General features: G+C 38.6%; 1 protein-coding gene across 1 annotated transcript in view; it reads left to right on the top strand.

The window, feature by feature from the left end:
* IL13RA1 (interleukin 13 receptor subunit alpha 1) overlaps positions 1-14,247 on the top strand; it is a 62,073-nt gene that overhangs the window by 15,380 nt on the left and 32,446 nt on the right. Inside the window, exons 4-6 of the mRNA XM_079123406.1 lie at positions 1,492-1,612; positions 10,696-10,883; positions 13,157-13,308. Coding sequence (XP_078979532.1) covers positions 1,492-1,612; positions 10,696-10,883; positions 13,157-13,308 — 461 coding nt within the window. The remainder of the gene's footprint in view (positions 1-1,491; positions 1,613-10,695; positions 10,884-13,156; positions 13,309-14,247) is intronic.

Raw genomic sequence — 14,247 nt, 5'->3', positions numbered from 1 at the left:
ATGCTTAGAATGATCCCTGGCAAGAAGAAATGCTGTATACATGTTCATACTTCCTTCCTTCTTTCCTTCCTTCCTTCCTTCATTTCTTTCTTCCCGGTCTCCCTCCATCTATCTCCCTTCCCTTTCCTTCATTTTTCTTCTCTTTCTTTCCCCTCTTCCTTTCTTCCCTGGGATTGAACTCAGGGGAACTTAACCACTGAGCCACATCTCCAGCCCTTTTTATTTTTTTATTTCCAGAGAGACTCTGGCCTTGAACTTGTGATCCTCCTACCTAAGCCTCCTAAGCAACTGGGATTATATGTATGCACCACCATGCCCCGCCACATGTTATTTCTTAATATTATGTTGTCCCTTGGTTGAGTAGGGCAGGGACCTATTTTTCACCTCCATACCTTAGCACCACATGCCCTACCTTCCTTGCGCTGATTAAAACCTATGAAATACTGTTCATAAAATTATAAAATTCAAGACTGCCAAGAGATTGGGAGCATGGTTTAAGATAATTTACCTGCTCTGTTCTCATTTCTTTAGGAGTTTAATAATCTGAGAAGTTATATTATGACATAATATGGTTGATGAGAGCTTGGTGCAGTGCCCCTTCAAGGATCATTGAGGGATACAGGTTTATTTACTTATTTTCAGTACTGGCAATTGAACTCAGGGTTGCTTAACCACTGAGACTTATCCTCAGGTCTTTTTTGTATTTTATTTAGAGACAAGGTCTTGCTAAGTTGCTGAGGCTGGCCTTGAACATGTGATCCTCCTGCCTTAACATCCTGAGTTGCTGGGATTACAGGCATGTACCACCATGCTTGGCTACAGGTTTATACTTTAAAAAGAGGCATTGAATTTAGAGAAATGCCACCTTAACTAAAATAACTTATTAAAGATAGGGATTTCAGTTCAGAAAGATTTTTGGGCTCCTAAAGGCATAACACAAAATAAGTTACTATTAAAGTTTATGTTTATCTACTTAGAACTATTTCAGGAGGAATATTGTTTACTTTTTAAAATAGTATTGATCAAAAGACAGGAAGGTATACTGTACCTTAGTAAAGTGTTTTTCAATACAGGGACTGGAACTGGGGATGTAACTCAGTGGTAGAGCATGTGCTTAGCATGCATAAGACCCTGGGTTCCATCCTCAGCACCAAAATAAATAAATAAAGGTTGTTTGTATTTCTGTATTCATTTGTGAATATTCATTTCCTATGATTGAAATATTATTTGACCTTTAAGCCTCTCTCTCCAGTAAAGGTAGAAGAGTTAGGGTCCCCAGACATAACAAAATTGTATTGTGTCAGGAGGTGATAAAGAAGGTTACAAGCAAATTAGATTTGTGTTTTTGCCATCTTGGTGACTTCTAGGTAAAATGGGATGAGAGATTAGGGATTAGCTTTCTGATAAAGTAGACTGAAACACCCTCCACCATTCACCATGCCATGGAGCCATTGGCAATAAGGGTCCTAAACTCTTACCTGGTTATTCTAGGTGATCCTGAGTCTGCTGTAACTGAGCTCCAATGTGTTTGGCACAACTTGAGCTACATGAAGTGCTCATGGCTTCCTGGAAGAAAGACAAGTCCTGACACTAACTATACTCTTTACTATTGGTGAGTATGTATGTGTAGTAAAGTTATTGGAGGAATGATTGTGATTGTGTAGGGAGCCTTTGGATTTAACCTAGTTTAAAAAGAGGAATATTCTATTATTTTCTACAAAGGCAAGAGGGAGGGCACTTTGCTTCGGTGGAAAATGCGTCTGCTTTGGTGTCTACTTTAGTCTTTAGATTTTTTATATATATTTTTAGTTGTAGGTGGACACAATTCCTTTATTTTATTTTTATGTGGTGCTGAGGATCGAACCCAGGGCCTCACATGTGCTACGTGAGTGCTCTACCACTGAGCCACAACCCCAGTCCAGGGCGTCTTCTTAAAAAAAACTTTCTTGTATGTTCACATAGCTGTATATTCATCACCATAATCAATTTTAAAACACTTTCATTACTTCAAAGAAACCTATTCTATCAGTGCTCAACTCCCTTTCTTCTTATCCCTCCTAGCCCCTGGCAACTACCCAGCTATTTTCTGTCTCCATAGATTTGTCTATTCTGTACGTTTAATACAAATGGAATCATATAGTGTGGGGGCCTTTGAGACTGGCTTCTTTCACTAGGCACAATGTTTAGGGGACTGGGGAGATAGCTCAGTCGGTAGAGCGCTTGCCTTGCAAGCACAAGACCCTGGGTTCGATCCCCAGCACTGCAAAAAAAAAAAAAACCACAATGTTTACAAGGTTCATTTGTGTTGTAGGATGTATCAGAGTATGTATTGCTAAATAATGTGCCATTGTAGGGATACACTACATTTTCTTTATCTGTTCATCATTTGATGGACATTTGGTCATTTTTTGCTATTGGCTATTGTGAATAATGTTGCTATAAAAATTCATGCACAATTATTTATGTGGACATATGTTTTCACTGTAGGAGTACCTATGAGTAGAATTGCTGAACTATATGCTAACTATGTTTAACTGTTTAATGAAGGCTCTATTTTTCTTGACATTATTAAAAACATGTGTTTTCCCTGTTAAGTGAATGATGATACATAATGGAGGTGGGGGATGGGGGATAAGAGAAGAATGGAGGAACTTTAGATTATGTAGAGGGAAATGAGAGGGAGGAGGGGGCGGAGGTATGAAAGCTGGTGGAATGAGACATCATTACCCTGTGTACATGTATGATTACACAAATGGTATGAATCTACATCATGCACAGCCATAGAAATGAAAAGTTGTACCCCATTTGTGTACAGTGAATCAAATTGCAGTCATAAAAATTAAAAAAATAAAAAATTTTAAAAAGTGAAAAGTAAAAAAAGACCTTTCTATTTTTAACTATAGATCCATAGGGTGCTGCCGTGTGTGTGTGTGTGTGTGTGTGTGTGTGTGTGTGTGTATGAGTGAATGAGAGAGAGAGCTCATGTACTTTTCACCCAGTTTTTCTCATTAATAACCTCTTGGGTAACTATAATGCAATATCAAAACTAGAAAATTGGCATTGATATAATCCACACCCTTATTCACAGTTCACCAGTTTTACATGTGCTTGTGTGTGCTCACATGCAGTTTTATTACATTGGAAGTATAGAATGGTTCCATTGCTACCAGATGCCTTGAGTTGCCCTTTTATAGCCATACTTGCCTTCTGCACCCCCTCTTCTCTGCATTTCTCTCCCCCAAATATTCTCTCTCTCACCACTGGCATCTAATAATCTATCTTCCATCTCTATAATTTTGTCATTTCAATAATGTTACTGGAATGGAGTCCTGTAGTGCATACCACTTAAAACTGGCCATCTTTTTTTTACACACAAATGCCCTTAAACCTCATGCAAGTTGTTATGTATATAGTTTGTTCAACAGTGTTACTGGAAGGGAATCCTACAGTGCATACCAGTTAAAAATGGCCCTTTTTTATACACACAGAATGCCTTTAAACTTCACGCAAGTTGTTATATATATCAAGAGTTTATTCCTTTTCATTGCTAAGTGGTATTTCATGATATGGATGTACTTAATTTTTGTTTTTAATTTTTTGTATACTGAGGATTGAATCCAGGGGTACTTTACCACTGAGGTAAATCCCTAGCCCTTTTTAGTTTTTTTTTTTTTTTTTTTTTTTTTTTTTTTTTTTTTTGGTGCTGGGGTTGGAACCCAGGGCCTTGTGCATGTGAGGCAAGCACCCTACCAACTGAGCTATATCCCCAGACCTCCTTTTTAGTTTTTATTTTGAGAAAATTTCACTAAGTTGCTGAGGATCTCGCTAAGTTGCTGAAGCTGGCCTCAAAGTTGTGATCCTCTGCCTCAGCATCCTGAGTTGCTAGGGAGTCACAGTTGTGCACCACCATGCCTGACTGGATGCACCTGTTTATTTATATTCACTGAAGGGCATTTCAGTTGTTTCCAGTTTGTTGCTATTACAAATTAAGCTTCTATAAATATTTACATATAGGTTTTTATGTGTGCATGACTTTTTATTTCTCTTAAACAAATACTGGAGTGTAAATTACAGAGTCATATGGTAATTGCATGTTGAGTTTTATTTAACAACCGCCAAAGTATTATCTAGAGCAGGTGGACCATATTACATTGCTGCCAGCAATCTAACTCAATTCAGTAAACCTTTATTTAGCCCACATTGTGGGGAGAGCATTGAATGGGTAGCAGACAAGAAACTTGTCCCTTGGTTCCAAAAGCCTAAAATAGGGGGAGATAGTGTCCAGCACAGTTACCTTTGTCACTCTAAGCCAGTGTATGATAGAGTCTGTTGCTGAGGCACTGAAGGATTTTTTTTTTTTTACGGTGCTGGGGATCAAACCCAGGATCTTGTGCTTGCAAGGCAAGCACTCTACTGACTGAGCTATCTCCCCAGCCCAAGGATTCTTGTAGGAAGCTAGGGTGGAGTGGGAGGTGATGGCAGGGGCTGGGAGGCTTCAAATGGGAGATAGACCAGACAGATGGGAGAGTTTGTTAGAGCTTGGCCCATGGGAAGAGTGTTCTGAGGGATGGAGAATTTTTTTAAAGCAGATTTATTTACTCTTTCTAAAGGCCCTGAAAATATCCTGGATGCTTCAATTATTTTTTAATCAACATATAATATTTGTACATATATATGGGATCAAATATTGTAATTTGATACATGTATACAATGTGTAATAATCCAATCAGGGTGATTAACATTTTCATCTCAGATATTATCATTTCTATGTTTTGGGAACCTTTAAACTCTTCTCTATTTATTTTGAAATGTACAAGTAATTGTGGACTATTGTGGCCCTGTTGCACTCTAGAATATTAGAACTGCTTTCCTGTCCCCTGTGTCTTGATACCTATTGTCTACCCTCCCACTATCCCTTTCTCCCTTCAGAAATGGGAATATTGAGTTGGTTTGATAGCAGGCGGAGAAGGGAGGATCCAGCCTTGACACTCTACCTTGTATGTGAACTTGTTCCTCTCACTATTTTTGTTAAAATGTTTCTGAAAGAACAGGTTGTAGAGGACTATGTCAAGGAGATCTGCAGCTACCAAATAAGCACTTTCATCCTAGAGTGTTGAGCTGGGGGTGGGGTTAAGTGACAGAGCACTTGCATGAAGCCCTGAGTTTGATCCCCAGCACCATAGAAAAGAAAGAAAAAGAAAAAGAAAACCATCCTGGTGTGTCCACTTTGCTTTATGACCTGACAAAAAGTATTTTTGGTATATTAAAATACTCATGGCTATAGAATGCAAAACCCCCCAAAATTTTTGTTTAAATTTATTTTAACTGATACATAAAAATTATACATATTTATGTATCACTCATGTGAGACTTCAATACATGGACAGAGTGTGTAATGTTTAAATCATGTTAAACATTTATACCTCTTCAAACCTCATGACTTTTAGAATGAAAACCTCCAAAGTCAAATTTACTGACATGTCTTATAGAAGGGTCCTCCCAGCAAAATTGAGACTCATTGCAGGTGAAACCAGATGGCACTGGGATTGTGTGGTTCTTTCTGGAGGTTTAACCCAGGGGTGCTTTGCCACTAAGTGTCATCCCTGGCCCTTTTTTATTTTTATTCGGAGACAGGGTCTTACCAAGTTGCTGAGGTTGGCTTTGAACTTGTGATCATCCTGCCTCAGCCTCCTGTGCTGCTCATTTCTCCTTTCCTTAAAACCCTTTATGGCTCCTTGGTGTCTTTGAGATAAAATCCAAATTCTTGAACAGGACAGACAATGGTGTTTATGACCTGGCCCCTGTCAACCTACCTAGCCCAGGTCTCATCCCCTGTCCTCTTGCAGCCTACCATCCAGCTCACACTGAACATCTTTCATTTCCTCAGACTAACACTTCAAGCACTCAGAAGAGTGGAATTCAAACAGATTATTCACACAGAATAGTGAAAACATTCTGTTCTTTTGTCACCCATATTTTGCCCTTTCCCATAATGCCTCCCATTTTTCCTCATCTCAGCTCAGACACCATTTCCTCTCCAGAAAGCTTTCCTTGACCTCTTAAGTCTAGATACATGCCCTTTCCTCATGTCCCACGGCACCTTGTACTTTTGTATGTCATAGCGCTCAGCACATTGTATTGTCATTTCCTGTTTTCTTGGTGATAGCCTGCCCCAGGCTGCAATCTCCTTTGAAAACAGAGGTTGTGTCTTGCTTCCCCCAGTGCCTGACACATGGTAGATATTCTATAAATCACTTGTGAATGTTTGGTAGGATCCAGAGCTAAAGAACATTCAGGGTTGGGGGAAGAACTTAGAAAGTGTAAGTGACTCAGAAGTATTATAGTATGGGAATCAAAAGAGAAAAGGATGGAGTAAATAGACCTGAAGGTTGGCTGGTAAAGAGGCCAAAGAACTAAGTCTAAGAAGTTCTGGCCTGTGAATGTACTCACTGATATGCTGATGCTGACACACAGAGAGGGTGGGGGAGGAGAGAATAGAAGTTCATTGGATGAGGCCAAAGGGCAATGACGGGAAGGGAGTGCGATGGGAATAGGAAAGACAGTAGAATGAATTGGACAGAACCTTCCTGTGTTCACATATGAAAACACCACAGTGAATCTCCACATCGTGTACACCACAAAAATGGGATCCTAATTAGAATGTTATACTCCATTTATGTATAATATGTCCAAATGTGCTCTACCATCATATATATCTAAAAAGAACAACAATAAAAAAGAAGCACTGGCCTGGTTCTTTTGACATTGCAGTGAAGTATAGGGAGAAGCTTGTTACTACAGACTTTTAAAATTATGTGTTATTTATTTAAGTTGATGGACCTTGATTTTTTATTTATTTATATGTGGTGCTGAGAATCAAACCCAGTGCCTCACACATACCAGGCAACTGCTCTACCACTGAGCCACAACCCTAGCCCTACTACAGATTTTTAACAATGTCTAGGAGTTGGTAGCATCCTGTGTTTATTATGCTATTTAACCCCTCTTGCAGTCCCTGGAGGAATTATAGATAAAACCACAGGGAAACCTTTAAATAGTCTGTATCTATATAAGGGGAAGGAAAGAAGTCTTAAAATCATGTCTCATTCTTTGACAGACTGTGGAAAAGTAACATAGCTAGTAGAATTGGGTAGCACTGCAGGTGGATGGCTTAATCCTTGGGGGTTCTGATAAGACAAAAATAGGGAAGTGTGTTGAGAATATACTAGCACAAACTAAGTCTCAAATTGTGCTGAGTGTCTTCTCTGAATGAATGAATTAGAAAAAACTGGACTCACCAATTTGAAAAAGCATTCTCCTTCCTCTATGCTTATGTGGGTTCTTTGCCAAAGCTGGTAGTAGACAGGACTTGGGCTGACTTTCAGCCCTCAGTTGATGCCTTTTTGCAGGGTACAGTCTATATATACAATAATAGAAGGTGGCTCAAGAGAGTGGTAGTTCATTGACACCCAAGTGGGGTAGGTATGAAAGATCCTACTTCCTATCACATACATTCCCAGACCTGTTCATCAGTAGGGTTTTTTTTTTCCATAGTATACATTGTGTGCTATTCAACACAGGAACTGTTAGCTACTTGTGGCTATTTACATGAAAATTTAAATCAAATAAAATTAAATTAAAACTTCAGTTGCCCAATCTCACTAGCCAGTTTCACAGTGGTTCTTGTATTGGGCAGCACAGATATGGAACATTTCCATGATCTCACAAAGTTCTTTAGAACATTGTTGGTAAAGGTTCTTTATCCTCTGACCCCACTACCCTTAACTTTTTCTTTCTGGAGCCAAACTGCTTGTATTCAAATCATGGCTCACTTCCTTACTATCAAGATGATTTGGGGCAAGCCCCTTCTTTCTGATCCTGAGTTTTATAATCTGTAAAATGGAGGTAGTGATAATAGTTCCAACTTCTTAAGGTTGATGAGGGATGTTATTGTATGAAAAGTGTTCAGAGCCATGACTAACTGCTGGTCAGTATAGATTAAGCACTGAGCCCCAATAGCTGTCATTATTGGTGTGTGTTATTTATCCAGTCCCTTACAGATTGAGTCATTGCACAGCGCTGGCCCCTTCTCTGATCTTGGAGATTTGGTACCAATCCTTTACTTCTTCTTCCCCTGGTCTTCCCTAGATAGATTCTTTCCCAAACAAGATCACAAAAGCAAGGGAGTCAAGATAGTGCTCATTAACAAGCACCCAGAAATGGTGTAGGTACCTGTGTAAATCACATCACATATACTGCCAAAGACTATTTTCCCTAATCTTCAATTAGAAGATGTGGAGTCATTTTTTAAAAATTCAAAATAGATCTTTGAAACTCTAGGGTAATGACTTATGTCCTTACAGAGATAGTCTGGCATTCAAAGGACCTGAATAGCTACAGACTAATCAGGGCAATAAGTTTTAGGGAATTTCTTACCACATTAATCATCCTCAGGGTTGGAAAATAATCTCTAGTTTATCCATTTATCCCTCATGTCTGCAGTGGATTCTGCAGAGGAATTCTGTGTGTTTATTTCCACGGAAAGCACTTGCTATCTTAGTTTATCATCTAGTCTTTCATGAAAAGTTCAGAAAAGTTGTCTAATCAAAACCAGTATTTTCCCTTTTATTATTTTTCTAAGTTACAACAAAATTGTTTTAAAATTTTACATCTGGGGTCCAAATACTCAGGGTACAAAAATGAAAAAAGGATTTAAAAGACTGCTTATTAGAGGAGTTCCTTTCATTATTAAAAATAATTTTGTGCATAATTTTCTCTAGTTATGTAAGAAAAATGTCTTTAGTTTCTGTTTCTGGTTGTGGGTGGGAAACATTCCAGGATGGTCTGATCTAAGAACTAGCCATGACAATAACTTAATTTTTAAAACATTGTTTTCTTTCATAAACTATAGGGACCTACGACTTGGAGAAAAAGTCTTGTACTATCTCTTGAAGGATAAGAACATTCTCTATGTTGAAGACTTTACACAGTCTTTGTAGGAGTAAATATATGAGATCTGAATTTTACAAAAGGATTTGCAGGAGAACTCCCTGGAGAATTTTTGTTGGAATGCCTGATTCTTAGGCCCAGGTGATCCCCTTCTAAGTCAGATTCTCTGAGAGAGGGTTTGAGGAATCAGCATTTTAAATAACTACATGGGCCAGGGATGTAGCTCAATGGTAGAGCACTTGTCTAGCATGCTGGAGGCCCTGGGTTCCATCCCCAGGATCAAAACTAGCTAAATAACTGTATAACTACAGATGATTTTGAGGTAACAGACCAAGGGCTTGGGACTCTTTACTCTTCTTTCATTTTTAAAAAATTGCCTTCCTTTTCTGCAGAATGTTGGCACAGCTCCTATTGTGGCTAAAGATAGAAAGCCTGATTCTGTGTCTTCTGCTAATTACTAAAAAAAAAAATAGTTCCTACACTAAAATGTGTAATGAGTGCATCTTTTCTCCCTGCACTATGCTAGGTGCTAATGATCATTAGGGAAGGTATGCGTAGAGGTGAAGTGGGAAATAAGATACCAGCAGTACTATTTATTGAAGGCACTTAAAGCCACATTGTGGAGTAGGGCACTTAAAAAGCCATTGTGTTCTGGAATGTTGATCTGGCAGCAATGGAAGGACACTAATGATGAAGGTCAGGGAGGTCAATCTGGGGAAGTCATGAAGCCTGAGGCAGTGAGATTATGAATCAGGGTGTGGGCAATGAGAGTGTCACAGAAGACAAGAATCCAAGAAGCTTTGCAAGCAAAATTTGGTGATAGAATATAGGGAAATGAGAAAAAAAGGGTGATTTCAAAGTATATAAGGAACCTAGAGAAAATGAGCTCAGAATGATGGAAATGGGAAAGTTGGAAAAGGCAGTTTGACGGGGAAGAGAGTACATGCTGCACTGACCAGAGACTGTAAGGCAAGAGTAGAACACTCGGATGGGGCAGCTAGAATCTGGAGGTTCTAGCAGGGGAGCGCGGCTACTCGTATACTCTTGACCGAAGAATGGTCCTCCTCTATTGGGGAAGGTTGTCCTCTTCGACCAAGCGCGCAGCTTCGGGAGGGACGCACATGGAGCCGTGAGGGAGGAAGGGGACACCCGCCTAGCCAGCCAGATCAGCCGAATCAACCCTGGTGATCAATGGGGTGACAGATGTCACAGCCAGATCGCCCTCACATCCGGGCAGTTAGAATCTGGGACTACCTCAGGGTGAGAGGTCAGGAATAGGAATCCCCATAATAGAAATTATAGTGGAAGGATGGTAGTGATAAACTGGAGTTGAATGGAGGAGGGAGTCAGAAATAGAGAAGAATGTGAGTATGAACAAGCCAGAAAATAAAGGAATGAGCAGGCAGAAGGGACTCGAGGGGAACGATGGGTTTCAGCTTATCCACATTTTCAAGAGGCATAAAACTACTTCTCATCCTGGCTTCAGAATATCTTCATTCATGCAGAAGAGGAATGCCAGGACTCCCATAGCTTCCACAGCTATTTTCTATACAAACGTCTATCAAAGAACAGCCTTTTTTCTTAGAGCATGAAATGAGCCATATTATGAAATAGAGTTGAAAGAACACTATCTCGCCTTATTGCAAATATTGCTTTTCATGGACATCTTTAATCATTAAAAATTCTACCTTTGTTTCTTGAATACTTTGTTCAAAATAATGCAGAAGGTTGTCTCTTGTCTTGTAGGCACAGCAGCCTGGGGAAAATTCTTCAATGTGAAAACATCTATAGAGAAGGTGAACACATTGGTTGTTCCTTTGATCTGACTAAAGTGAAGGATTCCAGTTCTGAACAACACAGTGTCCAAATAATGGTCAAAGATAATGCCGGAAAAATTAGGCCATCCTTCAATATAGTGCCTCTAACTTCCCGTGGTAAGTTTTAAAAATCCTCAATGACTATGGGTAAAAGTGTGCTATATCTTTTGAACAATCAATAAAAATAATAAAAATAACGATAATTTTGGTTTTAAGGTCTTCTTGAAACAAGAGACTACACTAATGTAGACCTTTCTTGATATTCTTTGATGAAGCAAGCTTGGAAATTCTATTTATTAAGAGCTCATGTGCCAGATGCATTATTTTTGTTTACTTAGGAGTACACGGAAACTTAGCGCAATTAGTTGTAGAACCAATATTGGAACCCAGGTCTGTTTGACTCTAGGACCTTTTCTCTTTTCACTAGTGATATTTGAGAAGATGGTGCTCATATGATCAGATAGTTTCAGAATAATCTATCTCTTGGTTAGAAAAAGCTTAGATTGAGGGTGGTAATATTAGGATTAATATACAAAAAAAAATTTTTTTTGACACTAGGGAAACCCAGGACTTCATGCGTACTAGGCAAATGTTCTACCACTGAACTATATCCCCAGTCCAAGACTGGCATTGAACTTGCAAAAATATTTAACACTTTCTATGGCACAGGCACTAATCAATCAGAACAACCAGGATAGCAGTGTCTGGGTATACTAGCTGAGTATTTGCCTATCAGAAAGATTTGAACACAAAATATCTGTTTGAAAATATCTGGTTGAGGTCCCAACTCCTCTACCCTAGACAGGCATATACACCTTTTATAAGTATTTTTTTTATCTATGACATGGCGTATTCAGTTCTTTTTGACCTCAAAGAATTGTTATTAGGTTCCAATGATATAAGGTGTATAACAAGTGTTTTGTGACTCTCTATAGCAAAATAGCATCCACATACTGGTTAATTTGTTCCTAGTACCCTAGCAGGGAGCTCCAAGTCTGACTAAATGGTGTATGGATGATTCATAGGTAAGAAGCCATCATTTGACAAAGGCTCCCAAGTCTGTGAGCAGAACACTGCTTCCCACCCCTACAGATAGTCACAAGAATAAATTCGAGTAGGGGACCAAAGGCAACCTGGTCAGTAGGTGATGGGAGTGAGGCTGGGGTAGTTTGCCAAGTGGTGTAGCCTAAAGCAAAGTCCCCCCCCCCCCCCCATTTGGTGGATTATCCTAAATGGACTTTCTAAGACTTATTTTGCTGTTCTTCTTCCTGGAAGTAATGGTGACATAAAGAATAATCCTTTCAGTCAGACTATGACATATACAAGTTTTTTTCTGTTAATTATTCATTATATTCTGTGACATGGTCTTAACAAATACCTGACTTCTGCAAAAGTAAAGTGACTTGGCTAATGCTTTATTTTATTTTATTTTTTTGGTACTGGGGATTGAACCCAGGTGTGATTAACCCCTGAGCCACATCCTTAGCCCTTTTTTATATTTTACTTAGAGATAGAGCCTTGCTAAGTTGCTGAGGTTGACTTTGAACTCGTGATCCTCCTGCCTCAGCCTCCCAAGTTCTGGGATTACAGGCATGCACCATGGTGTCCAACCCAGGCTAAGGCCTTTTTAAAAAAGAACTTTATTTTATAATGTAATCAAATAACATTAAATTTACTATTGTAATCATTTTAAGTGTTTAGTTAGTGTTAACTATATTCACATTGTTGTGAAACAGCTCTCTTGAACTTTTTCATCCTGCAAAACTGAAATTATGCCTACTAAACATTGATTCCTCTCCCCTAAAACCTTAACAACAAGTTTTTTCTGTTTCTTTGAATTTGACTACTTTAGATACCTCATATGAATGGAATTATACAGTATACATCTTTTGTGTTTAATTTATTTCACTTAGCTTAATGTCCTCAAGATTCATCCATATTTTGGCTTGTTATGGAGACTAGTGGATTTAACTCTGGTCCTTGATTGGCTAGGGAAGACTCTTGGACCTAAAACTTTGTTGCCTATGAGGTGGGAGCACATTTGGATCCAAGCATTTTTACTTATTCTCTATGTTGAAGCCATATATATGTCCTGATTAAAACCTGGTCATGTTCAAACCAGATGCAGGTCGGAGTTTGTGACATTTACCAGACACACCCAAAGATTTTCCTTAATTCCGTTTTACTAGGCAGTTTTAAATAAACTTCTTCAATTAATTGTGGCTAATCAGAAATTGTAAAACTATATATTTGATCATGTAAAGTCATTAAAAGCATCACCCCTATTTTGATTTAACTTTGTGAATCTTCCTTAACCATATATTGTCCATGAATATATGTATATAATCAAATCAACTTTGGAAGCTAATTTGCTTTCTTCTCTCTTTCAGTGAAACCTGATCCTCCACATATTAAAAATCTCTTCTTTCAAAATGGTGCCTTATATGTGCAGTGGGAGAATCCACAGAATTTTATTAGCCCATGCTTATCTTATGAAGTAGAAGTCAATAACAGCCAAGCCGAGACACATGATACTTTCTATGTAAGTTTTCCTTTAGATGGTTGTTTTTCTTTAGATATTTTTCTTTCATTTGAATGTCTTACATTGAAATATCAATGAAATGTAGGTCTTACATTTGTCACCAGATGATGATGATGGTGATAGACTTTTTGTCTGAAACAGGGCATCATGGAAGGTTGGAGGGTTTATGGTAGTATTGGCTACTAGGTTCAAGCCATTCATTGATTTGTTTGTTTGACAAATTTTTATTAAGTGTTTACCATGTGTCGGGCACTTTTATGTACTAGCGATAAGGCAGCAAACCTGACAAATTTTTTATCTTCATGAACCTTACATTCTAGAGAATAAGTATGTAAATGAGCAGGCTAATTTCAGACCATGAGTGCTATGAAAAAAATAATAAAGTGGGGTGATGGAGTGTAGTGAGCAGTTATAACTGAGGGTATATTAGATAGGGAAATTATCCCAAGTAATCACCTTTGAGATGAAACCAAAATGCTGAGCAGGAACTAACTATATGAAGATCTAGGGTTAGAGGGGGTAGCAAATACAAAGTCAGAGGCAAGAATGAGCTTGACATGTATAAGAAAACAAAAAGGAGACTGGTGTGGCCAAAATAAAGTAGGAAAAGGTATCATAGAAATAGGTAAAAATTAGGTAGCCTAGATATTTGGAGGCTCTGATAATGCCATTCCATTTTCTTGGCATTTGTGCAAGGAAAATAATCAAATTTGACTAGTCAATATTTGTTGGGTTATGTATGGTTGTGTCGTTCAGAATCAAATGCAGTACATACTAATTCGAGATCTCTGTGGGACCTTGACCAGAATGTAGTATACCTCAGGGCATTAGCACCATTATTATATTTATATAGAAGTCACAAAGTAGCTGGTACACACACTTTTAATCTTAGTGGCTCAGGAGGCTAAGGCAGGAGGATCATGAGTTCAAATCCAGCCT

This window comes from Sciurus vulgaris (assembly GCF_902686455.1).
Source record: "Sciurus vulgaris genome assembly, chromosome: X".
In the NCBI taxonomy this organism is placed as follows: Eukaryota; Metazoa; Chordata; class Mammalia; order Rodentia; family Sciuridae; genus Sciurus; species Sciurus vulgaris.
This window is presented reverse-complemented; position numbering and strand designations above follow the sequence as displayed.